The sequence below is a fragment of the Esox lucius genome, chromosome 2, assembly GCF_011004845.1.
Source record: "Esox lucius isolate fEsoLuc1 chromosome 2, fEsoLuc1.pri, whole genome shotgun sequence".
Taxonomy (NCBI): Eukaryota; Metazoa; Chordata; class Actinopteri; order Esociformes; family Esocidae; genus Esox; species Esox lucius.
Genome location: NC_047570.1, coordinates 31,719,146 through 31,743,858, shown reverse-complemented (window position 1 = coordinate 31,743,858; position 24,713 = coordinate 31,719,146). Strand labels below are relative to the sequence as shown.

Sequence of the window (24,713 nt, the reverse complement as noted above, 5' to 3'; positions counted from 1 at the left end):
CGTCAATGCACATTTTAGGATGTAGTCTGGCAATATTCAGTACCATGGACCAATATGGGAACAAGGAACCAATCCTTTTTAGTTTACTGTTTCATGAACAGTAAACCAATTACCTATGTGTTCATTTGTTTTTTAACACATGGATAACTGGTTTAGCTGTATGTGCTGGGAGAGGGACTATAAGAAATAGAAAGATTCTGTGAGGAGATTTTGTATTAATATATTTTTTCATTGTCTATGCTGCGATGCATCAAACACTGTTACCCTGTTTCCTACTAGAAGTCCTGCAACTGTTCCCGGGAGGAAGGCTTTGGACCGTTCCCTTTAGGAAGACATGGGACTGTTCCCTGGAGGAAGACATGAGACTGTTCCCTGGAGGAAGACATGAGACTGTTCCCTGGAGGAAGACATGAGACTGTTCCCTGGAGGAAGACATGAGACTGTTCCCTGGAGGAAGACATGGGGGAGGAGGTCCTGGAAGAAGTACATTTAATTTACTTGCTGATGTAATGAAGTGTATGCTCTTCACTGAAATTGCTGAAAGTATTACAATATAACTATAACACACTGAATAAATATTACACATATTTAGTAAATGATAATAAAAATGTAATTAAATCGAGACATTGTAGTTCACATCTATAAAAATACATTTATTTGTGAGACTCATACTAAATAATATAATATAATTAATTAGTAAGAAAACACAGAATCTATGGTAAAACTGCAAAAAGTTTTAAATATGAATGAATAATAATCTGGATGTCTTTGATATTTTTGCTCAACTAACTACAGACAGTGTTTTGAGAATCTCATATGAATGGAGGACATGCTTTAGGCTTACTGTTACAAATCTTCTAATGATGCTTTTAGGTCCAAAGAACTCAATAAGCCTGATAAAAACAGTTAAGAAACTTAACAGAAGACATATGCAGTTAAGGACTTGAGTCACCCTATATTGTTGAAGCATAATATCAGTTTGAGCCAAACTGTGAAGTGTTAATGGAAAATAGAGTCACTGTTAAAGTTATAGAAGAATCACTGCCTATACATTTAAAGTAGTCTGTGACGCACTTTAGTGTTGCTGACTGAATCTAATCCCAAATCAGATCGAGAGTCGAGGACACAATCATATTGCTGAATTAAAATTGTTTTTATTATTATTATTATTATAATGCTGTAATAAAATTGTCATATTGTCAATGTATATTTGTGAAATAATAGAAAACTATACACCAAAAACTACCAATGACAATTGAAGCAAAGGTATCATTTCATTGTCCTTCACACCAAATGATGGAAAATGTTTACAGAATGTTGTAATGAGTTATTACCCAAGCGCATTAAAAAATTATTTGATTTAATGGATGTAACCTAAATATTTATAAAGTTATCCAAGGCCTGGCAATTAAGTAAAGCATTAAATGTTTATATCACAGACAAGGATTCAACAATTTGATATAAATAATCTGTGTCTAGTGGTGTGATTACAAAACCACTGAATTCGGGAAACCATGAAATGCATTTCTCATTATTAAAGAATGGATACATGTCTGGCTCTCAGTTAAAGAAGTCTTTGGATATGGCCTCCACAAAATTAGGTGCCGACATGAGGATGCCAATGGTGCAAAGGATGGTGAAGAGTGAGAACGCCATGAGACAGAGCCGGTCAATGACTGACGCCGCAAACTTCCACTCGTTGCACACCGACTCATCCTCGTCTTGGTCGCGGAAGCGCTTGGCAATGTAGCGCACCTCGTCCAGGATCTTGGCGAGATCGGGCTCCAGGCTACCCACGGAGGATGTGGGCCCCGTGGGTAAGAGCACCTCATCCTCCCCCCCGCACCCACCCAGACGGCTGCACAGGACCCCGGAGTCAGGGGAGGTAGCGGCCGCGGCATAGTGCATGCTTTCTAGGCCGCGGAAGCCGATGTAGAGCATGTTGCCGTTGGTGGTGTGCGGAGCCGTGGCGCTGGCACTGACGTCCATGCTGCAGAGGCTACCGCGGGGATGCTTGTTGTGGCAGGCCGGGCGCACTCGCTCCTCGCCAGGCCGCTTCATCCGCAGGAACCAGGCGCACCAGTTGAGCAGGATCACCCGAGTCTAGGAGCAAAACCAGAATGGTTTTGACTTAACATACTTAAAGGATACATTTACCTGAACTAGCAGCATGATATTACTGCGTTCGTTCTTTCGTTGACGGTCAAATACATCTAACACAGCTGTACTACCAGGATGGTCCTGTATTAAAACCTAACACAGCTGTACTACCAGGCTGGTCCTGTATTAAAACCTAACACAGTTGTACTACCAGGCTGGTCCTGTATTAAAACCTAACACAGCTGTACTACCAGGCTGGTCCTGTATTAAAACCTAACACAGCTGTACTACCAGGCTGGTCCTGTATTAAAACCTAACACAGCTGTACTACCAGGTTGGTCCTGTATTAAAACCTAAAACAGCTGTACTACCAGGCTGGTCCTGTATTAAAACCTAACACAGTTGTACTACCAGGCTGGTCCTGTATTAAAACCTAACACAGCTGTACTACCAGGCTGGTCCTGTATTAAAACCTAACACAGCTGTACTACCAGGTTGGTCCTGTATTAAAACCTAAAACAGCTGTACTACCAGGCTGGTCCTATATTAAAACCTAACACAGCTGTACTACCAGGTTGGTCCTGTATTAAAACCTAACACAGCTGTACTACCAGGTTGTTCCTGTATTAAAACCTAAAACAGCTGTACTACCAGGCTGGTCCTGTATTAAAACCTAACACAGCTGTACTACCAGGTTGGTCCTGTATTAAAACCTAAAACATCTGTACTACCAGGCTGGTCCTGTATTAAAACCTAACAAAGCTGTACTACCTGGCTGGTCCTGTATTAAAACCTAACAAAGCTGTACTACCTGGCTGGTCCTGTATTAAAACCTAACAAAGCTGTACTACTGGGGTGACTGCCCTCACATGTTTGCCTTCAGTTTTGAGGAATAGAGGCTTGTGCGCACAGGATTCATATTTGGAATAAAGACACTACCTAAACATGACTCTGGTAAATTTCACCAAATACTAGCCTTTGTGAGAGATTGTTTTTAAAGATGCTTTATTGTTAGAGACAGTGGGGTAAGACACAGGATAGAGGTTTTGCTATAATGCATTAGGCCAGCATCAAACCCACGCTTCAGTGTTACATGTGAAGCAGAGGCAGCAGCTGAGGCTGCTGGATCATCCCAGGCCACAAGAATCAAACCTCTAAGCTAATCATCGGCGAACGTGTACTACAGATGTTCTGAAACTCGGTGATCATCATTAACGATTCCACAGCGACAGTGTTCCCAGGCCAGTAAACTACCGCGGCTGCCCAAATCTCGCTTCGCTGCTAATTGGCTAAATACATTCCTCACCTCACGACTCTAACAAGCCACTGAGTGGCTGCTGGGTCACTCTGTTCGCTGCAGCGGATTGCCAGTATGTGACTCCCCCATTACCAGGCAAATCACTTTGAGGTCTATTAAAGTTAGGTATTTTAAATTACAATAACTGGACAGCCTGGATATAGAAATAACAAGTAATTATTTGGTCCATTATAATTCCACACAACGTTTATGGGTAGAAAGACACTAACCCACTTAGGCATCTTGCTTCCATCGGGATCATGATGGTGGTATTGCAAGACAAGCACAGTTGCAATCACAGAGAGACCCACAATGACCATGGTAGTGGCAAAGTACTCAGCTACAATACAGAGAGGGAGAGAGAGAGAGAGAGAGGGAGAGAGAGAGAGGGAGAGAAGAGGGAGGTTGGAAAAGAAGGAAGGACTTGAGAGGTTCTACTTCATACAGATTCATTCATATGGGCATCATTTTATTTTAATAATAGTTCCTTAATAAAAGTTTACCAGCATGAGAAATAGCGCACTCAAACAGTTCTGGTTTGATATATTAAAAGATGTATACAACTACTTCTAAGCCTCTAAAAGCTCTTCTCCTCCTGAAGATGTGCAATTACGCTGCAGCTATTGAAAAGAAGGATTTATTCAATGGAAGTAATGTTCCTATTCATATACCTTTAAAATGCATGGGAATTACATTGATTACATATTTATGTAACAAACAAGGATTTAATAATTTGATATAAATAATCTCACACTATGTAAATGTGATTACAAAGCAACATGAAAACAGAAACAATCTAGTGTATTACTGGCTAAAGGCATGTTCTGCTCTCACTTAAAGTCTGAAGATGGCCTACACCAAGTTAGACAGCTTCCACACAACAGCGGTCATAACTGGACATCATTTTAACAGAAATAGACTTGTTTACCGATTAAAGGCACTGAATCTGAGGTGGCAGGCATGATCTCTGCAACCAGCAGCATGAAAACGGTCAGTGACAACAGCACCGTTATACCTGCAACAAAACATTAAACAGTTCAGTAAAGTTTTGTCAGAGGTGAGAGAGAAAAAAAAAGTGGAGGGCTTTTCAACCTTTGTTTTGCTTTAGTAAGGCTTGTGGGGGGCATTAAGCAGTTGATTATTGACAATTTCTTCAGTTTTAAATGAGAACGTATCATTTGTTTACATTATAAACCCAGCAATGCACCCAAAATGTCGCCTGTCGTCAAGCTCAGAACACTGGGTCTGGACCCCCACCGTGTGCTACTGGACACTAGACCTTCGGGGGCAGACCCCCGGCTGTGATGACTGGCAGTAACACCTCCTCCTTACTGACCGGTGGATGTGTCCCCAGGCTGACCGGTGGATGTGTCCCCAGGCTGACCGGTGGATGTGTCCCCAGGCTGATCTACTCCCTGTTCACCCAGATATGCAAAGATCGGCACAACACCATGCTGAGTAAATCGTGGGCAAGTAATCAAACTGACCCTAGAGTGAATGCCTGAGCCAACACTGTTGGCACCCCCAGCGGTGTGCCTTTTCGTTTTGATTTCCCCCAACAAGGTGCCTCATTAAATTCCGCTACATTGTATTCATCGTGCTCTGTCCCATGTTATTCCATCCATGCAACAAACAATGGTTTACTACAATGGTCTTTTACAGTTGTCTGTGTTACGCTTTTTGTACAAATCCAGTTCTTCTTCATTGGGTTTAAGCATAGAGTGACAGTGATCTGGAATGGGAACATCTTTGTGGCACATCCTCACACCAGCTAGAGGCAGTTTAAATGTAGATGTGGGAAGAACATCAAACACCTGTGGGTAGAGATTTGAGAAAATCCCCCCTGAAGTTTGCCAATTAATCGCCTGAATTACTAAGCCAGGGATGGGACTGAGACTGAATATCTACAAGTGATATGGTGTGCATTTCTGGGTAGCTCAAAATAAACTGGCACACCTTTCACTCAAGAGCTCCTCCTCTGTGGATTCTTGTCCATAACCATAGCAACAGCTACTTCCTCTTATCTCAGATGTTCTACTTGTCAGTGGTGCATGTCTCCCATGGTGACACATATGAGTACTTCAAATGTCAGTCTCAATTCAGACTTGAGACAGGTAGACTTACTAATGCTTTCAAAAGTATTAAATCCTTGAGTGAACCTACAATACCTCAAATCAGCAGACACATTGTTAAAGAAAATCTTGACAATAGCTAAAGCGTTACCACACAGACTGAGCATTTGTTGAACTAAGAAAATACAAGGGATAACAACTGACTATGACTATAAATAAATACAAAACCAAGACCGTAGAAAGAAAATTACCAGTGACAGTGACTCAATCAATGCATTTTCAGAATGAAACACGACCCGCTTCTGTAAATAAAATTTGCTGGGCAGGACCAAAATTATATTTAAGCTGAGCGGACAGCTCACTCGTTAAATTTTCTGAAGCTATTGATGTAAAAGCATTAATGAGGCTTGACCAGTAACTCATTTAAGGTATGTAGAGTGCAACCCAAATGGTGCACTATCCTCATAAGACTCCAGTCAAAAGCAGTGCACTATATAGTAGTTAGGGTCTGTGTCATTTGGGACAGCCATAATGTGGACAGTTATTGTGGGCACTGCTCTACCAAGAACCATAAAGATATTCCTTTTGTTCTTTCCCCTCATTAACAATCACTGTGTTGTTTTAAGTTGGCAAATATGTTTTATACGTTTTGTGAACCTAAAGTTGAGTATTCAGAGTAATGTGACTTTGCTCTGGGCTTAAATTGAGGCTTCATTTAAATTATCATAATTATTAGAGTAATACTATTTGGGGAAATCCTTTATTTGATAATTATTATTATTAAATATCCAACCTAAATGATGTGTGTGTGTTTTTTTATACCACTTAGCAAGAGATGTACATTTACGTTTTAGTCACTCACGCCTAGTTCACACGTACATGGGTATGTTTTTAAACGGGGGAACGAGGGTTTTCTGTGCCTGGCCTTTCGTCCACACGCAAACTGCGTTTTAGGTCACTGAAAACTGACCTTTTGGAAAACTCCTTCCAGGGTGAAGATATTTACATACTCCGTTTCCATATATAGACCGGGTAAACTGACCTTTTGGAAAACTCCTTCCAGGGTGAAGATATTTACAAACTCCGTTTCCATATATAGACCAGGTAAACTGACCTTTTGGAAAACTCCTTCCAGGGTGAAGATATTTACAAACTCCGTTTCCATATATAGACCGGGTAAACTGACCTTTTGGAAAACTCCTTCCAGGGTGAAGATATTTACAAACTCCGTTTCCATATATAGACCGGGTAAACTGACCTTTTGGAAAACTCCTTCCAGGGTGAAGATATTTACAAACTCCGTTTCCATATATAGACCAGGTAAACTGACCTTTTGGAAAACTCCTTCCAGGGTGAAGATATTTACAAACTCCGTTTCCATATATAGACCGGGTAAACTGACCTTTTGGAAAACTCCTTCCAGGGTGAAGATATTTACAAACTCCGTTTCCATATATAGACCGGGTAAACTGACCTTTTGGAAAACTCCTTCCAGGGTGAAGATATTTACAAACTCCGTTTCCATATATAGACCGGGTAAACTGACCTTTTGGAAAACTCCTTCCAGGGTGAAGATATTTCCAAACTCCGTTTCCATATATAGACCGGGTAGACTGACCTTTTGGAAAACTCCTTCCAGGGTGAAGATATTTACAAACTCCGTTTCCATATATAGACCGGGTAAACTGAGATGTTGCCTTGTAACGTCAGCGTGCACTGTCAACTCCTTTGTTTAAAACTGGGCAATTTTGTGCAACGGCGGACGTAGCCAAAATAGTGCACGTTTTAATCTTCCTAACAGGACTTTTTTCATGTTGACACATAAATGTACAGTTACTTTCCCTCAATAATGAAGATCAGAGGCGTCAGAATGTGCTACAGAGGTCACTGCTACATTAGACACTCGCACCACTGTTGTTAGCCTACTGGATCCGTAGGAAAGTTGTAGGAGAAAAAAACTGTTTTTAAAAAATACGTGTGTGGACTAGGCCTTAGCTTACCCAGAGTGTTTTAGAGTACATACATTGACTACAGAACCTAAATAGATTGGATACGTTTAGTACATATCATACTATACACATCTGTTACTGGCAGAGGAGAGGGCATGAATGACCTAGTGATGATTTGATGATGAAACAAAGGACTGATTAACACCTCGACAATGATTGCCATAGGATTTCAATGAGCATATTAACGGGGCAATGTCCCTCTGACTGCTCTGGGGCATTTCTATTTGATCTTTACACCAGAGGGAAGAGTGACACCTACTGGCTACAGGCACTTTCAGTAGCATCTGGTCTCTAGATAGCCAGCAATTGGATGCAGGTATTAGCCTAATGGATTGTAAGCAAAAACCAAAAATGTCAGAGGTCCATCTAAAAAACAAAATGTCAAGCTGGTGGTATATATAATATAGGCTAATTTAATAAACAATAGTACAAAAATAGGGTGACACATCATGGTGTGAGTTGATTGGTACAGTGAGTCTTCAACATTTAGGTAGAGAGTATGCCTGCCTTGTATTTAGTGATAGTGATAGTCACACCTTCAACTAGGTATGACATAATAATCCTTCATTACTCCTTCATGACATAATAAATACACAAAGAATAACATGGCAGTAATGAATCGATAGTAAACATTACAGAGCAACATGCTTTTTCTTCGTTTTAAGTTGCACTGACTGCATTAAACATATTTCCTGCTTTTGCATCTTTCTAGTCACCCAAACAGCTGCTATGTACAGACACACACATACACACACAGCACATATGGCTTCTTTTGAAAAACGATGTGTTAATTAAGGAAACCAGCTGCATTGCGGGCTCCTAATCTTTCCAAGGAGACAAGAAGACGTACATAAATCGCCCCGCTCGCCAAACCAAGAATTCTCCCAATATACAGTATACAGTTCCAAGTCGGCAGTCGGCACTCAGCCAGGATCTGAGAAATGGAAATAGGATTTGAAATAGGATTCTCCTGGAGCTAGATGATATGTCACCTCGAGACTGAAGTCTGACTGAAAGGTGCATATGAATTTGCTTGATGACAAACGGCCAAACCTTTCATGAATATTTTTCCATTGGCTGGATTCCCTCAGTAAGTGTTGAGGGATTACTTAGGTATAAACTCTGAATATTAAGTGCATTGGTTAGTTACTTTATGGGAAGGATAGGGTGTATTCCCTGGCATGTATGTTGAATGCTGTTTAAAAATCCTAGCTTCAAAATCAACGCTAAATTTCCACTAAGATCTCGGACGGATATCCATGCGGGATTGTCTCAAAATATCACAACGTGATATGTCATGATCCAACTTAACATTTCCAAATTTAGCATGCGGGCCCCTCGTTTAACAACCTCCAAACACCGCGTTCCGTCCGTCCATCCATTTGATCCATAAATCCACCAGTCCTTTCACTCATCCAAGCCTAAGTGTCCGCCCAACCAGCTCACCCAGTGAGATCTTCTCCCCGGAGTCGGCGGGCAGCAGGAAGACGAGCAGGGCCAGGGTGGAGATGAGGACGCAGGGGATGAGCAGGTTGAGGCCGTAGTAGAGGGTTCGCCGGCGCATCACCACCGTGAAGGTCACGTCCGGGTAAGGCTCCTTGCAGCAGTCGTAGAAGCGCTCGTTCCTGCGCCCGGGTACCTCTGTGACACACACGAGACAGCCACGGTGAACGGGTCGTCAACAGGACAGGACTACAGAACCAAACGGGTTGTGGTGAGATAATGTGCTGAACTGGCTGTTTTCCTTTATTATAAAGGTGGGTGTTTCTGGGTTCGATCCCAATTGGGAACCATAGTTAAGGTTGTTGGGAGTTTTATGATACATTTACGGTCATTTTGGTTTTCACACAGTATAACTGCCAGCCATGTTTTAATAAGTTGAGTTAACTAGTAATTTAACTATATGTGTAACACGTTGTGAGGTTTGTGTTTTTACTTGAAACATATGAAAGACCTGTTTTTGCAATTGTTTGTCTATACATTTTCAAATTTACATATGAAGACCTTCCATAAACTAGTAATGTGTTTCGCTGTAAGTAAAAGGTATTTTCAAAAGAGCAGCTTCGGTGTTCTTCCAATTTAAAACAATTGGTAGCTTACTTAACTACATTTTCAGAGAAGCTTCTCCAGCACTCATAGTCAGTTTATAAATGTCTTCTGTGGAGGCTCATCTGACTAATGATCTATCCCACTGTGAAACAAGCTTTTGAAGAAATTCTACTCTTTTATTTGACTGTCCTTAATCGTACACAAAGTATCGTTTAAATATGACTGGAAATTTTTTTCCCTGAGGGAGGAACCAGGTACAAAACGATGTGGGTTTGGAAAAGATCAAGCACTTTTCACTGGAGATCACCCACACGTCTAGCTAAAGCCAGAGCCAAGTACAAGGCAACGTTCACTAATTCCAATTGTTCACAGGCCCATGTGGGGGTGTTACGTCTACAAGCCAGCCTTAAGTTGCCTACATTCCTCATGAACCATACTGCCAGGGATGAATACTGAACATTATGTCACGCCAAGACCACAGCCATGTTCACCTTCCCAGTCAAGAACAAATGGCTATGCTAAAAAAAAAATCACACCTGTAGGAACTAAAGCTCCTCTTGTTGTCAGGTTTGATATGTCAAGGGCTGACCCCATAAGTTCCCTCCAGACTGCTCCATCAACCACAATCCTCCGAGCGAATGGGGATCCACTGGAATCAACGAAATGCCCTTCTTACAGACCTTGTTCATTGTGGGCCAAATCAGGTCCACAGATTGGAAAGCGTAAAGGAGAATCAGAGACCACTTTCGCAACAGTGCTCCCTTTCCAAAGGAGCACACCAATCCAGGCATAGTAGACAATCCATGTTATCCGGTGATGGTAGAGATCCACATCGGCTCTGATATCAACCGGGTTCCCACCGACCAAGTTATATGAGCAACCAATGTCCTGACCGGTCAGTATCCGCAAACGCTTGCCCATTAGCTAAAAGTGGAGCTGCCAGAGTGGCAGAAAGACAGCTGACTGTACAGGGGATTAATGTGTGCGGTGCGCACACACTGTATGTTTAGGAGTCCTTGGAGTGACATGCTCAGATATTCTGTCAGTCTGATATGGGCCGGCTTAAGTGTCATGATTTAGCCAATGTAGAATCCTTACAGCAGTAGTTTAGGGTCCCTTCATCAGACAATGGCCTTCAGGCATGATGGGTACTCGGCTTAGGTTGCAGAATGTCTCCTAGCGCATACACATTACTCCTCGCTGGAACAGCAACATCCGTTGCAGCTGGAAAGGGACGATGCTATATTAGGAGGCATCCAGCTCATTAGGTGTTGGCATGTGCTGAACTGCGTGGAATTGCCAAGCTGTAATTGCCTGCATCGCGATAGGCTGAAGAGAAACCATTCTGGCAGAAAACAAAATGTGCCAACCTGGAGTTAGAAAACATCTCTTGTTCACCATCAACTGTAATGACTGAGTATGAGAGAGTATGGTCACCTAAAATATGTCCTTCAGGTCAATTCACCAACACAGTGACCATTTGGGGATGAGGGACAGGAATACCTGCGGAGGCCCCTCCACTCCATGCTAAGTGTTCTGGGTCTCCTTAGGAGGGCCAACAGATCCCCTGACATGCTTGGAGTGCCTTCTCTCATTTTGACCTTTTCTCAGAACATGCCTGCATGGAGTCCATGGTCAAGCCAAAAAACCTGTCGAGGAAACTTTTGTGGATTTGTTCCTGGTTGCTATCTACTAACAACCAGGCAGAAGCGAAGGGTCCACAGGCAGAAGATTAGCCAACAGTCACTAGCTGTTTTGGTCCTGGCTAGTAAATCAGTCACATATATTTTTCAATGAGGAGAAGAGCATCAGTGGACAGGTAAGAGAGTTAAATGTGGCAGAATCCACAATCAGTAGCCAGCTGACATCTTCGCCTGAGCCATCTTCTTGAGCCGGTGAGGAAACAAACAGCCAACAAGAAAAAGAGGTCACACATTCCCCCCATCATGACGGACGGTACATTCTATCTATAGTGGATATAAAAAGTCTACACACCCCTGTTAAAATGCCAGGTTTTTGTGATGTAAAAAAATTAGAGAAAGATAAATAATGTAAGAACTTTTTCCACTCTTAATGTGACCTATAATGTGAACAATTCAATTGAAAAACTGAAATCTTCGAGGGAGAAAAATGGAAAATAAAAACCTTACAATAACCTGGTTGCATAAGTGTGCACACCCTCGTATAACTGGGGATGTGGCTGTATTCAGAACTGCAGGAATTTCTGGCAAGTACTGGCTGAATGCTACATGTGACAACAATCTCCCGTATTCTTCCTATGAATGGGCTATGGGGAGGGTGGAAAGACGGAAGCCTCTTCTTACAAAGAAAAACATCCATGCCCGGCTGAAGTTTGCAAAAACAAACATCAAGTCTCCCAAAAGCATGTGGGAAAATGTGTTATGGTCTGATGAAACCAAGGTTGAACTTTTTAGCCATAATTCCAAAAGGTATGTTTGGCGCAAAAACAACATTGCACATCACCCAAAGTACACCACACACACAGTGAAGCATGGTGGTGCCAGCATCATGCTTTGGGGCTGTTTTTCTTCAGCTGGAACCAGGGCCTTACTAGTCAGGATGGAGGGAATTATGAACAGTTCCAAATACCAGGCAATTTTGGCACAAAACCTTCAGGCGTCCGTTAGAAAGTTGAAGATGAAGAGGAAGTTCACCTTTCAGCATGACAACGACCCAAAGCACACATCCAAATCCACAAAAGCATGGCTTCACCAGAACAAGATTAACATGTTGGAATGGCCCAGCCAGAGCCCATACCTGAATCCAATTGAGCATCTGTGGAGTGATCTGGTGAGGGCTGTGCACAGGAGATGTCCTTGCAATCTGACAGATTTGGAGCGCTTTTGCCAAGAAGAGTGGGCAAATATTGCCACATCAAGCTGTGCCATGCTAATAGACTCCTGCCCAAAAAGACTGAGGGCTGTAATAAAATCAAAAGGTGCTTCAACAAAGTATTAGTTTAAGGGTGTGGACACTTACGCAACCAGGTTATTGTGAGTTTTTTATTTTTCCTCCACAAAGATTTCAGTTAGTTTTTCAATTAAATTGTTCACGTTATAGGTCACATTAAAGGTGGAAAAATATTTATCTTTGTCTCATTCTTTTACATTACAAGAACCTGGCATTTGAACAGGGGTGTGTAGACTTTTTATATCCACAGTAGTTCCACAAAATATTTTTAACCTTCAGTTTTTGTAAGGGCGGCTATTCATAAACACAAAAGAACTCGTAACAGTCCATATTTACCAGGAACAAGCTTAAATGATGTTCCAAGATGCACACAACACAACTAGCGTACACCAAGTTGAGTGTGAAGACAACAAGCAACAGTTAACACAAAAGTGGTGAGAAAACATAGGGCAACCTCTAAAACCTTCCAGAAAAGAGAAAATCTTTATAAGAGTGCTGCCATTAAACTGGCAACTGTGGTCGTGCATATTGTGATAAATGCTGGATCAGTGCCCAGTTCATATATTGTTGTACAGTGTGACAGACCAAAAGGGAACTATACCTTTTGTAGTTTCACTATCTCCTGTAATTCAATGATCAACTCAAAAGAAGCAAAGCATAACCTGTTTCATATTTTTCCATACTTTCAAAAGAGTTATTGTAATAAGAGAATCTGTGTAAATTGTAATTACATTTCTCATCCAAATCAAAGAGTGTCTTCTTAAACAACAACGCCTTCAGGACACTGGTCTTGTGGTGACAAGATCCTGTCCAATACAAGGGCCAAATACTTTCTCTCACCAACTAGGTCCCACTCTCCATTGGCGATGTATCCTGTGATATCTGCCTCGACCATTTGTAGGTCCAGAGACCAGCCCCCATAGGTCCAGGAGCCAAACTTCAGGTCACATCTCTGGACATCAAAGGGGAACCAGCGCACATCAATGTAGCAGGTGCTTTTGAAAATCCCTGTATTGGATCATGAAAGAGACAGAGAGAGAGAGGGGGGGGGGGGGGTATAAAATTGAGAGAAAAATTGAGACAGAGAAAGAGAAGGAGATATAGAGAAAGAAAATGATGGATATGCGAAGGACGAATATGACGAAAGCTAGCTAAAGAGATGATTTTCAATGGGTATAATGATATGAAAGACAGAGAGGTATATATCACAGAAAAGCAAAATCCAATGAGACTATTGGATATGAATGACTACCATCAATCTTTCAAGTGATCAAAGACAGGAATAATCTTCAACTATATTTAAGAAAGAAATTTGAAGAGAATGAACAAACTCAGGAGACAAACACCATGAAAGAGGCAGAATAAAATGGATGAAGAGAAAGGGAAGAATTACTATTCACATGCAGCAGAGTCTAGCCAGTGAATACAAATCACAGGATTTTGTGGGGGGGATTCAGAGCACTGATCTTTCTTCAATACGTTCCAGCCTGTTTCTTCATTCATACGGCCTAACTATTGTAGTCTTATATGAATACATTGTTGTATAGGTTCGGTAAAGCGCTTTTTACGTCCACCAAAATTCAGAAGAAAACGTATTTACACCAAAATCTTGTGATGGAGCCACTTACACCCCACATCGATTTGGATGCTGAGGTAAGGATCACTATTGTTGAGTTTCTGCACAGTAGGGCAAAAGTGAGAGTGGAGTTTAGGGAGAAACACAGAGCAGTAATCACCCTTTCTGACAGATTGAGGTAGTCTCACGGTAAACGTATGTGTCAGCAGGGTAAGCCGATCTCAATCCTGTGCAATTTGCTCTGGGAGTAACGGGTCCTGACCAGCTTCCAATAAACAGCCTGACTAGGCAAAATACATACCCTCAGCTTAACCCTAACATTGACCTCAATCATTTTTCAAACTGTAATTCAAACAATATTATGTTAATATCAGCCATGTCTGATAAGTTTTATACCAGAGACAAGCGTGTGAACCACAGCTGCAATGATACTGAAAATAAATTGGGGAATGCGTTATAAAGGTAAACTATATCAATGGTCGAAGAATTCTCCACAAATTCAACACCACGGGATTCCTACAATGCACATATAGTATAAAATCAGTAATGTTTTGGTTGTTGTTGCAGAATCAGAGCTGATCAGTCGGCTGAAAAAAAAGAAGGAAAAATACTTCTACTTACTTCGCTGTTGTCTGAAGGAAAATAGGATAATGAGTGTTGAAGGCCACAGGAAGTAAAAAAAATAATAAGATCTGCCGATGCACACCAAAAAGTGGAAGTTTGAGTCTTGATACCCACAGCACTTTGTAGAATGCTGCACAGTTTCTACCACCTACTGTCTTCATAAATATGTATTGTTGGGAGTATCGCTGCACGCAAGCCAGCACACTCCCTTCGTAACGCACTTCTTTAGTGCAAAACAATATTGGTCCTTGGTGAAAACGAGTGCAATAAATAGGAAATAGAACACAGGAATGAGTCTTTCTATTGAGAGCTATTTAATATTGTTAATTGAACTAAACGTACCTGGAGGCAAGTAGGAGCAGTAACCAGAGGAGTTGACCAACACATTGGTATGGAAGGTGGCATCAAATCTCTCGTCAGCACTGTGGGACAGCATGGTTGCATTCAAAATAGTGTAGATGCAAGGCCACCCACATATTAGGAACAATCCAACCCTAGCACACTTGAGTCAACTGAAGATTGCTAAGTTGATTGGCTGACTAGTTAAATCCGGTGAGTTCATACTGGAATGACTGGGGTTAACTTAGAAGAAGGCTGAGATATGTTTCTGTACACTACTCCCACTGTATGTCATATGAAGATGTTACAGATCAGCTAGGAAGTCCTTCCTGCAACTCTTTATAGATTCTACCAATAAAACGATTGAAAAGCTTGTTAAAGACGAAATGGGCTGTGCAGTCAAATGAAAATGAACTAAGAGGTAAAAAACAACTATTAGTTCATGTCACAAGTACAACAAAGGTGTCATGTAAGACAAAACCTCCTTCAAAGGAGTTTAACCTGGCACTAAACCTGAACTGCATTAACTCAGATGCTTCATTACTGGATATAATGAATAGATATCAAGATGATAGTTAGAGCTGTGTTGATAGATTGAGGTTTGTAGGGTTACTTATCTAATAGAACTTAATTGCAAGCTTCTCTAAAGTCAGAGATGTACAGTGCAGAGTCCTTCGAGGCAGCTGACTAAACCCACGTATATTACAAGAATAGGAATGATTGCACAATCTCCTGTACACATCAAAACCCAGGTCTGTGGGCTCACCCAGACTCTAAATAACTAGTTGCAGTCGGTATCAGAATGGGAGATTAATAACAAACAGGTCCTAACATTCATCTACATTTCAATTATACTTGTTTATAGGGTGAAACAAAGTTTTTGGGAAGCTATAGTCAAGGAATTTACCATTTAAGGGACTAAAGATAGGGAGAAGTATGTATGTTTACATTTTGGCAGAATATTGTAAAAAAAACATGCCGCAATGGGAACAAAGAAGAGTGAAGAAAAAAACACACACTCTCATGCTAACACAATCAAAACACATTCATTATTGTGACTGTTTTGTAAGTCAATACATTGTGTTATTAGTGTCATGTTATTTGTCATGTGTGTTTCGTATGAACTCCAGCAAAAGCTCTAAAGAGATCCATACAAATGAATAAACAAACCACTGCATTCGTGTGAAAACAACAACACTGCAGTTTTTCATTTGGCGTTGTCGCACGACCTCAAACTAGTCGAAACCTTCTGATGCGGCTATAAAGCTCTGTCGTCACCACGACAACAACTGTAAATCAGAATGTGCATTTGCATGCATTTGTACTACTCCCAATGGTGTCCTTATAAATGTGTCTCTGTATGTTTGTGTGGGTGTGGGTAAGCATGTTTCACCTTTAGTAGGTGTACTAGTCCCTCATGTTATGCCTGGAGATTCTAGTTCATATAGCCAGTGCTGGTACTAGCTTTTTGGGGGTCCCCTCTCCCTTAGCGGTCGGGGGCCCTAAGCAATCGCTTATGTCGCTTATGCCTAGGGCCGGCCCTGCATATAGCTGATGTTGAACATAGTGCAGGCTTCCAGTCTGAGGCCTGTAGATTAAAGGCCTCCCATACAGCAAAGCAAAGCAACTTCAAAGCCCCCGCTCTGTTTCAGCTATTCTGGGCAACCTAGTTCAGTGTTCATGTGTTGACATGCACCTCCCCCCAAAAAAATGTTTTACATCCTTTTTAACTTTAATGTGATTGGTGGATTAAAATAAAGCTTTTAAAATATTTACCATTTGTGTCAAGATATTTTTCAGCGGATAATATCTGAATTGGGTTGCACAACATAAGCCAGAACATAGATTTTTTTGCCTCACAAAAATCACTTCTCCAAATGAACCACCAAGGCTTTCCAGCATTACCATTTTATTCACAACTTGATTTAGGTTTTCCTCATTGTGATTAGCTGTAGTCTTTGAAGCAGGGTTGAGAATAAAGCCTCTGTTCTTCACTGTTGTCAGCGTTTTGGCTGTAAAGCTCTTTTTGCTACATTCTAACCATTTTAGCCTAAAGAACAGTGAGCTTATGTAGGCCAGCAAGACCAACATGGGTACTAATGAAGCAACTCAATTCAATGGTTTTGTGCATTTCCAGTGTCTGGACAATAGACATACATTTACATAAATCAAGTTTATATGAATGTGCCAGCTACAAGAAACACGGCTTGGTTATGCAGTCCAAGATTACTGATTCAGATAGCGATTACCTGTTATACAGCAGGATATCTGGCTTCCAGATTTGGCTATCGGGGAATCTCACTTTGGTCACCCCAGGGTAGTCAGACTGATTCCACTGCAGGTAATAATCATTCCAGTACTGGGGAGAGGAAGGACCATAGCACACTCATTATATTCTCAACACACCTCCACACACACACACACACACACACATATGCATACGCATGCACACACAAACACACACACGCACACGCTTGCACGTTTTCAACCAAGCTAAGCCGATTAGTGGGAGATTTGGTGGCCTCGCATCGCTGGCTGAATCTAATCACAATTTCACAAGCAAAGTATCCATCCATGCAGATTCTTCTGAACGGGGAAAAGATAAATTATTTTGTTGTATTTGGGGAAACCAGACATTTAATAGCAACAAGGAACCGTAACGGAAAATAAGAAGACCAAAATTACAGGTATTTGTTTATTTATTTTACCTGCACTGTACTGCGTCCACAGTGAGTTTGCATTGAGTTTAAAATGGTCAAGTAAAGGGTTTTTAAACAGGTCCACTGCTATTTCAGCCCACTCTCCACTATAATTCCACATGCTGTAACCCTAACATGTGACTTTGACCCAGCGTTTATTATATTCAATTGTTATTCATTGAATGCCAGGTTGTCCATCATTAGTGTTATAACTAATACCTTCTGGCCATCATTACATTTGAATAATTTATCCAGAGTGCCATAACGGGTCGAAGTTAAACAACTTGGGAGTGTGAAAGTTTAGCCAATGTCTACACAACTTAAATGACATACTTAGGAAAGCTTTCTCGGCTGCTCAAAAAGATCACACCCAGGTTTTTGAGGATCGATAGATGTTTATTTAGATTTCTGGAGGAAGTAAAGTCATCCCACACATCTGTTGAGTGGATCTGTGAAAGTATGACTGTCTGGGGGTTGCGCATTCCTGAAGGTGATTTAAAACAAAGCTGAGCAAAATGCATCCAGATTGCTGATGAGATGAGAGCAAGAGAGGCTCATAAATCAACTGTCTTGTGGTACTCGGTGGCTTAGTTATTGCTTTCTGACTTGACCAGTGTGCAAATATAAAAATATGGAGGCACAGGGTAGTGGAGTCTCATATAGCATAGTATTGTTTAGGAATAATTAGATGGTATGAGACCTAAATGCTGATTGGATGAAAGCCCTAATATGTTGTTTATGCAGTATGTGTATAGTCCATAATGAGAATAGAATCACTCTTATACGTTAGTTATGGGAATAACAAATACATGACACAATTTGTGGGCGCCCATTTTGTTTTGACAGCTAAGATATTCCTACAACCAGTGGCCAATAAGACAGAACGCATCTTTAAGTATAAATAAATATGATAAAGAAAAGTCTTACCAGCTGCAACCATATGTTGGTTGTTAAAACTTGGTTCTTCTCATCCTGTTGGGTTGAGAAATAGGTTCATTATCATGTCAGTTTGTAACATCCTAGAATAAAACGTGAGGACAATAAAACCACCCCTGTGTTTCTCAATAAGGGGGTCAACATTTCATTCCAGCCCAACAACAAGACCTCAGACTGAGTTGATTTAGGCTTGTTAGTGTTAAGCAAGAGAAAAAGGCTCCGGTCTAGCACGATAACTTACCACGTCCATTATCTGCATCAAACTAAAGCTGAATTTGACTGTGAGGGAGTGGGTGTCATTGAACACGGGTCTCTCCAGTGGTTTGTAGTTGGCCATCAGATCTTTGTACAGCCTCCGTTGGTGCTCCCCTTGGAGGGATACTACAAGGAGAAAAGCAAACGACAAAGCTAAATCCTTTTGCCTCTTGTCTTTAAATAGTCTTGGTTTTCTGATATACTGTGTGTATAGTATGCCTGCTTCCCCTACTATATGGTCAAAAGAAATCGCATGGTACAGTAACTGTCGTATGGTAAAACAGAGCTATGCTTTTGCAGTAATGAATGCGCCTTTAACTCCCACTGAGTCGAAGTAATGAGTTGCCTTTGATGTATTAGGTAAGAATTAGGCAGTAAAATGTAATATTAAAAGAATGTTATATGAAAGTTATGCCCTTTGGAATACATCACATGGGTAATTAACTAAATCATTTTTCATATGAATTAAGGCTTTTTGTAAGTCCCAGCATTTTCCACCATGTGCATTGTTGTGAATCCAATTCATATTTTAACCCAGTTAAAGCCCTGGTGTTGTGTTGACTTCATCCCTTCTGATGTACAATGCACCGTTTGTGTTAATGATAGAGGTCTCCCGCTTGTTTCACAGTGAAATCTGCTGTTTTCTTTCTTCTTCAAAGAAACACTGACCATCTGATATTCACAGCATTCACCTTGGTTCACCACAGCATTCACCTTGGTTCACCACAGCATTCACATTGGTTCACCACAGCATTCACCTTGGTTCACCACAGCATTCACCTTGGTTCACCACAGCATTCACCTTGGTTCACCACAGCATTCACCTTGGTTGGACTTCTCCAAATTGTATTAGATTTCAAGGTGAAATCTCAAGGGATTTAATTAACGCAAAAAAAAAATTTTCTTTAACCTGCAAATTAATTTAATTATAAATATAAAACAGAAAATAAGTATTCACCCCCTTTGCTAAGACACACCTTAGTGTGCTCTGGTGCAACCAATTGTCTTTGAGGTCACCTAATGATGAATTGAGTACACCTGTGTGCAATTAAGTTGTTTCACATGCTTTCAGGTTAAATACGCCTGTCTCTGGGAAGACCCACATGAGTAAATGAGTTTGAGTAAAGTAAACTGACTCATCTAACAACCTTAGTTCATTTCGCAGGTGCTCAAGATGCATCAGGGAGTCCTTTGAATGTGATGACCCAGGAAATCCCTTCTAAACATGGCTCCCCAGGTGCTGCCGGACATTTCTGGCTTTGACCATAGTGCTTCCCTGCAACTCATCAGCTAAATGCACAGTCGAGGTTCAGTGGGACTAGGTTAAATGACCCCCCCCCAATCTCTACCCACTCCACAGTAAAATAAGACAACGCCATGAACGTCAGCAGCAGATGCACCATTCAAACTTGTCTTTTCCCTAAAATATACTGTACCATATGAATGGAAGAATGAGAGAGGCAAAATGAAACTGAGAAATACTTCAAATCACTACCCTGACTCGTCTGGCAAGCTGGCCTGGATGCCTGCTTATTTATCCATGAACCTCATTCAATCTTCTCCAGCTAGATTTAGCAATAAGAATTGACATCTATAATTCTAATTACTTCCAGGGACAAAGCCATTCAGTGCTAGTCATTAGGAGACATGGTTGTGTCAACTGAAGATCATTTAGAAATTATTTAAACTGTCCAATAAGATGATAGGAATACATTTTCCACGGTGTGCTACAGTGAACACAACTCGTTCTTACCGTTATGCATCAACAAAAACAAAACAGTGTATCCAGTTCATCCTAGGAGACTCCCCATAATTGCTGAAAAAGTCTTACTCTTTTTTAAGATTGATGAGGTTCTTTTGGCAACCGATGGCTACTTACTTTCCTAATAGCCGAAACCCAATTACCCAGAAACGCTAATGGGAAAGCACTTCATTCCATTTATTAGGTGGCTCGAGTGCTCCAAGGTTCACCATCTAGAAAATGTTTCTAAGCACTGTAAGGAAACATCCGTGTCTCTCATCAGTTACCCAGGTCCCATCCAGAGGCTGGAAACAGGGAAGATGAGATAAACTCTTCCTTCCTTGCCTCCGGCCTGATTCCTCCTGAATCTCTGCCTCTCTTCATAATCAAATTTCATCAGTTAGTTGATATCACTGGGTTTTTGGGGCGAAGATGTATCTGTCGTTTATCAGGCTACATTAGTAACATTACTGTCATGATAATACCAAGATTTTCTGATGCTATGCCAATACCAAGGACAGCTGAGGACAGAGAACCGTATATGGACAGACAAAGCATCTCCTTGCACTTCTTGATATCAGACCCACTCATGTCAGTTAGATGGAAAAGGACAGAGATGGCCAATATAATCTCCCCTTCTCTCGCCGTTCCTCCCTCACTCCTTTTGAGACCTCAGTTAGGTATTGTAAATCAACTGGGGATTCCAGAAACACTAAATTGAGTGCCTCAGCTAACCGGTAAAGACTGGGTGGTCTAAAAGAGTGAGACTAGACAGGAATGGGAGTGAGTTAAATGTCACTACTGATGTAATGTGACAATATCCAGTGAGTTTTCAGTCATAAACAAGAGCTACAGTACATGACCATTGTGATTTTAACCAGCCGTGACAATGGAAAGTATAGGAAACTATATGATGTATTGTCAATACTTTGATCATATTTGGTTAAAATTAGTGATTATATTGCTGGCCTAAAATATGAAATGTATGTTCTTTCACGTCATTATTTGTTATCATATCATTAAGTTCAGGTGTATATTTGCCCAACCATTTTTTCTGATAACATTTTCACAATAGATTTTTTCGTAAAATATACAGATCATGTCCACATGTTTCAACACGGAGTGCACACTTCGTTGACAATTCAAAGCCTTAATGGGGATTAACCAAGTTTACTGGTCAACTACGGTAGATACAAATGCATTGCACATTATTAATTCTCTTTGTGCCCACCAAAGCCATCTGCATGGAGACGTTGCTGATCCAAATACAACATTTATAAGCTGTGCTATGATTTATTAATGCAAAACTTTTAATGTTATATTGCAGAGCAGCCTAAATCCAGCCTGTTGAAACAGACCAGGGGCTCAACACGTGAAAAAACAGCGGTAATGCGTGGATATATTGTGATCATGTAATTGTTGATGGGTTACATTTATTGAAAACAATGAATAGGTTCTGTATTATTTACTGTCAAATGTAGGTCATGGATATTCAGGTGGTAAACTGATATTAGAGAATAACTTGATTTAAAAGCAGCACCGAACACCAATAAAACATGTTAACGAACATGTAAAATACTAAGACAAATTACTAGCATACGGACTCAGTTGCACACTGAAAAACCATGTAATGACTTCTTACCCTCCAATAAGCAAGCAGTCACTGCAGTATACAGGAGAGTATTCCATGGAGTCATCATTGCATTGAGTAGAAAGTGTCTGGCATAGATCCGCGGAGCTGTAGATGTACTTTGTATCATACAAATATTAAACATAGATTAAACATCGTCCTCCGTAGTCATCCTCGCTGAAGTGTGAAGCCTGAACTAGACCGAGATGTAAGCAGAAAAGGCGGGCCGCTGCTCCTACTAGATATGTTTGACAAGAGAGGGGACTCAATAAGATTTGCAGTCGCGTGACGCTGCAGTGGCTGGTTTGCGGTTGCTTTTCGCTGAAGTCCTATAAACCGTTGTCACTCGGCTCCACACAGTGTGACGGTCGATTGCTCATACAATTTACGCGCGCATGCAAAGTTGACGATGGCTAGATTGGCAATCCTTTACGCACAGCACTTTTGCTTGGAAAATGATGTTTACATGTGAGTGGAAGTTGGTGTATGTGAAAGTAAACGTATTAGCTGTTAAATTAAGTGTTTATTAAAGTTTTGAGATGTAATTCGGTTGGCAATTATTTTAACTTTGACATTATTTGAAACAAATAAGCGATAGAGGAAAATAACACTGAGTATGAAAAAATGTAAATGTGAAGAACAAACATTTCCGATCAGTGTGCATGCTACAATAAAATTGCTTGGTAAAAAAAATAAATGAGATAAAAAAATTCGCAACCGTATAAGGACAAGAGGTGGTCTTCGTTATAGAGAGGGAGCGATTTCGTTGTTCAAGTGACATAGTTAGCCAATTACTGTGGAGTATTTATATGTATATAGGCCTATATAATATAATCAACACATCCATTATCTACAACTACAGAATTTTCAACAGTATTGCTTGAACTTCTGACAATCATTTTCTTGTCTCAGTACTTATAACCTGTAGGTTTTTCTTTTAATTAGTTTTTTAAAGGGGATATGAAACACTGTACGGACAGCAACAGCTAACTGTAACTCCAGGATCATCTGTTGTTGAACCAATTGTAGCTGTAACGAAAGATCGACAAGAAAATATAACTGAAGCAATAACATTATTCAAAGAAATAGGTTAGCGGAATACATCGTCTCATGAAAAACAGGAAAAGTAAATTGCTATGATAGCCATTGACATCATATTCAGCACAACATTCAGTTCATGAACATAGCAATCAACATTGATCTGGAATAACATAAAATAAAACAACACGGTTATAAAACATCAACGATTGGCTTTTCCAAGTCTAATTCATTGCTTTATCAATTGCACAAGTCCAATTGGCTAATACACAATGAGTAAGGACAACAACCCTTTAAACTTCGTATACAAGACCATGATTCATGATTCTAATAGGCTTGCAGGCTGACATGCAGGCTGCATGAGACATTAAAACAGGAGGTGATCGGGTTGAGATGTGTCTGTGACGCGTCTTCCTCGCCCTGGAGTCATACCGGACCTCACGGCAGCTCACCTCTCTGCAGATCACTACAACGTGTTGCGGTTTTCCCGGGTATGACTGCAATCTGAGTTTCTTCTAACAGCTGACAGTTTGTTGTAGTCAACTCTCAACTCCACAGTTTTGTCCGTGTTAAATCCCAGGTTATTTTGACTGTATTAGGCCACCAGCCGGTAAAAAAAACCTGTGTGGTGTCAATTTAATAGTTAGTTTGCCAGATGCCTCGAATTACGTCCTCTGGTGTTGAGTGAGAGGAGTAGATTGCTGCCTGGGGAGCAATTAGAGTTAACGGTCTCAATGAAGGACAGAATGAGGGTTTCATCTGGCTTGGCAATTAGATCTAGACATTTTCGATAATTCCGCTAACCAATATGTCGGCAGCAGGACACCATTTGTTTTATGGAATACGGATGGAAGATTTGATACAGTCAGGCTCAGCGGCCGGCCATATTTTATAGTTATACCAATAGTGCCAGTTTCCCATGATTAAACCTAGTCCTGCACTAAAAGTCAATCCCAGTGGAAAATCTTCATGGGATTTTTTCTTAACCTGGAATATAGGTTTAACCTGTGTCCAGGAATCCGCCCGAAAAAGTAAAAAAAACAAAATATATATTAAAACGAATGTTTTGATGATGATGAAGATGACGATGACAGAGTAAAGAACTGTATGACTCATATTGATCTATTAAATTCTACCTGCATCACTGACATGAAGTAACACTTCACATATTGTCAAATCATAATTATTTATGCACACTTATGCAACCAGGTTATTGTAAGGTTTTCATTTTTCCCCTCCCAGATTTCCATTTGTTTTTCATTTGAATTGTTCACATTATAGGTCAAATTAAAAGTGGAAAAAGTTCTGACATGATTTATCTTTGTCTCATTCTTTTACTTTACAAAAACCTGGCATTTTAACAGGGGTGTGTAGATATTTTATATCCACTGTATCTGAATCCTATAAATTATTTAGG

The 24,713-nt window shown here is 40.7% G+C and overlaps 1 protein-coding gene across 1 annotated transcript; it reads right to left on the bottom strand.

Annotated features, from left to right (window-relative positions):
• Nucleotides 1-1,189: 1,189 nt before the first annotated feature.
• Nucleotides 1,190-22,752, bottom strand: LOC105013919 (neuronal acetylcholine receptor subunit alpha-7). The gene is made up of 10 exons (XM_010875795.4): nt 22,271-22,752; nt 18,874-19,013; nt 18,624-18,668; nt 17,247-17,356; nt 15,001-15,080; nt 13,299-13,466; nt 8,925-9,119; nt 4,326-4,412; nt 3,628-3,737; nt 1,190-2,103 (listed from the first exon to the last, which is right to left on the bottom strand). Exons 1-10 carry the CDS (start codon nt 22,401-22,403, stop codon nt 1,561-1,563), a joined length of 1,611 nt encoding a protein of 536 aa, XP_010874097.3. The 5' UTR covers nt 22,404-22,752; the 3' UTR covers nt 1,190-1,560.
• Between the last annotated feature and the right edge of the window lie 1,961 nt (nt 22,753-24,713).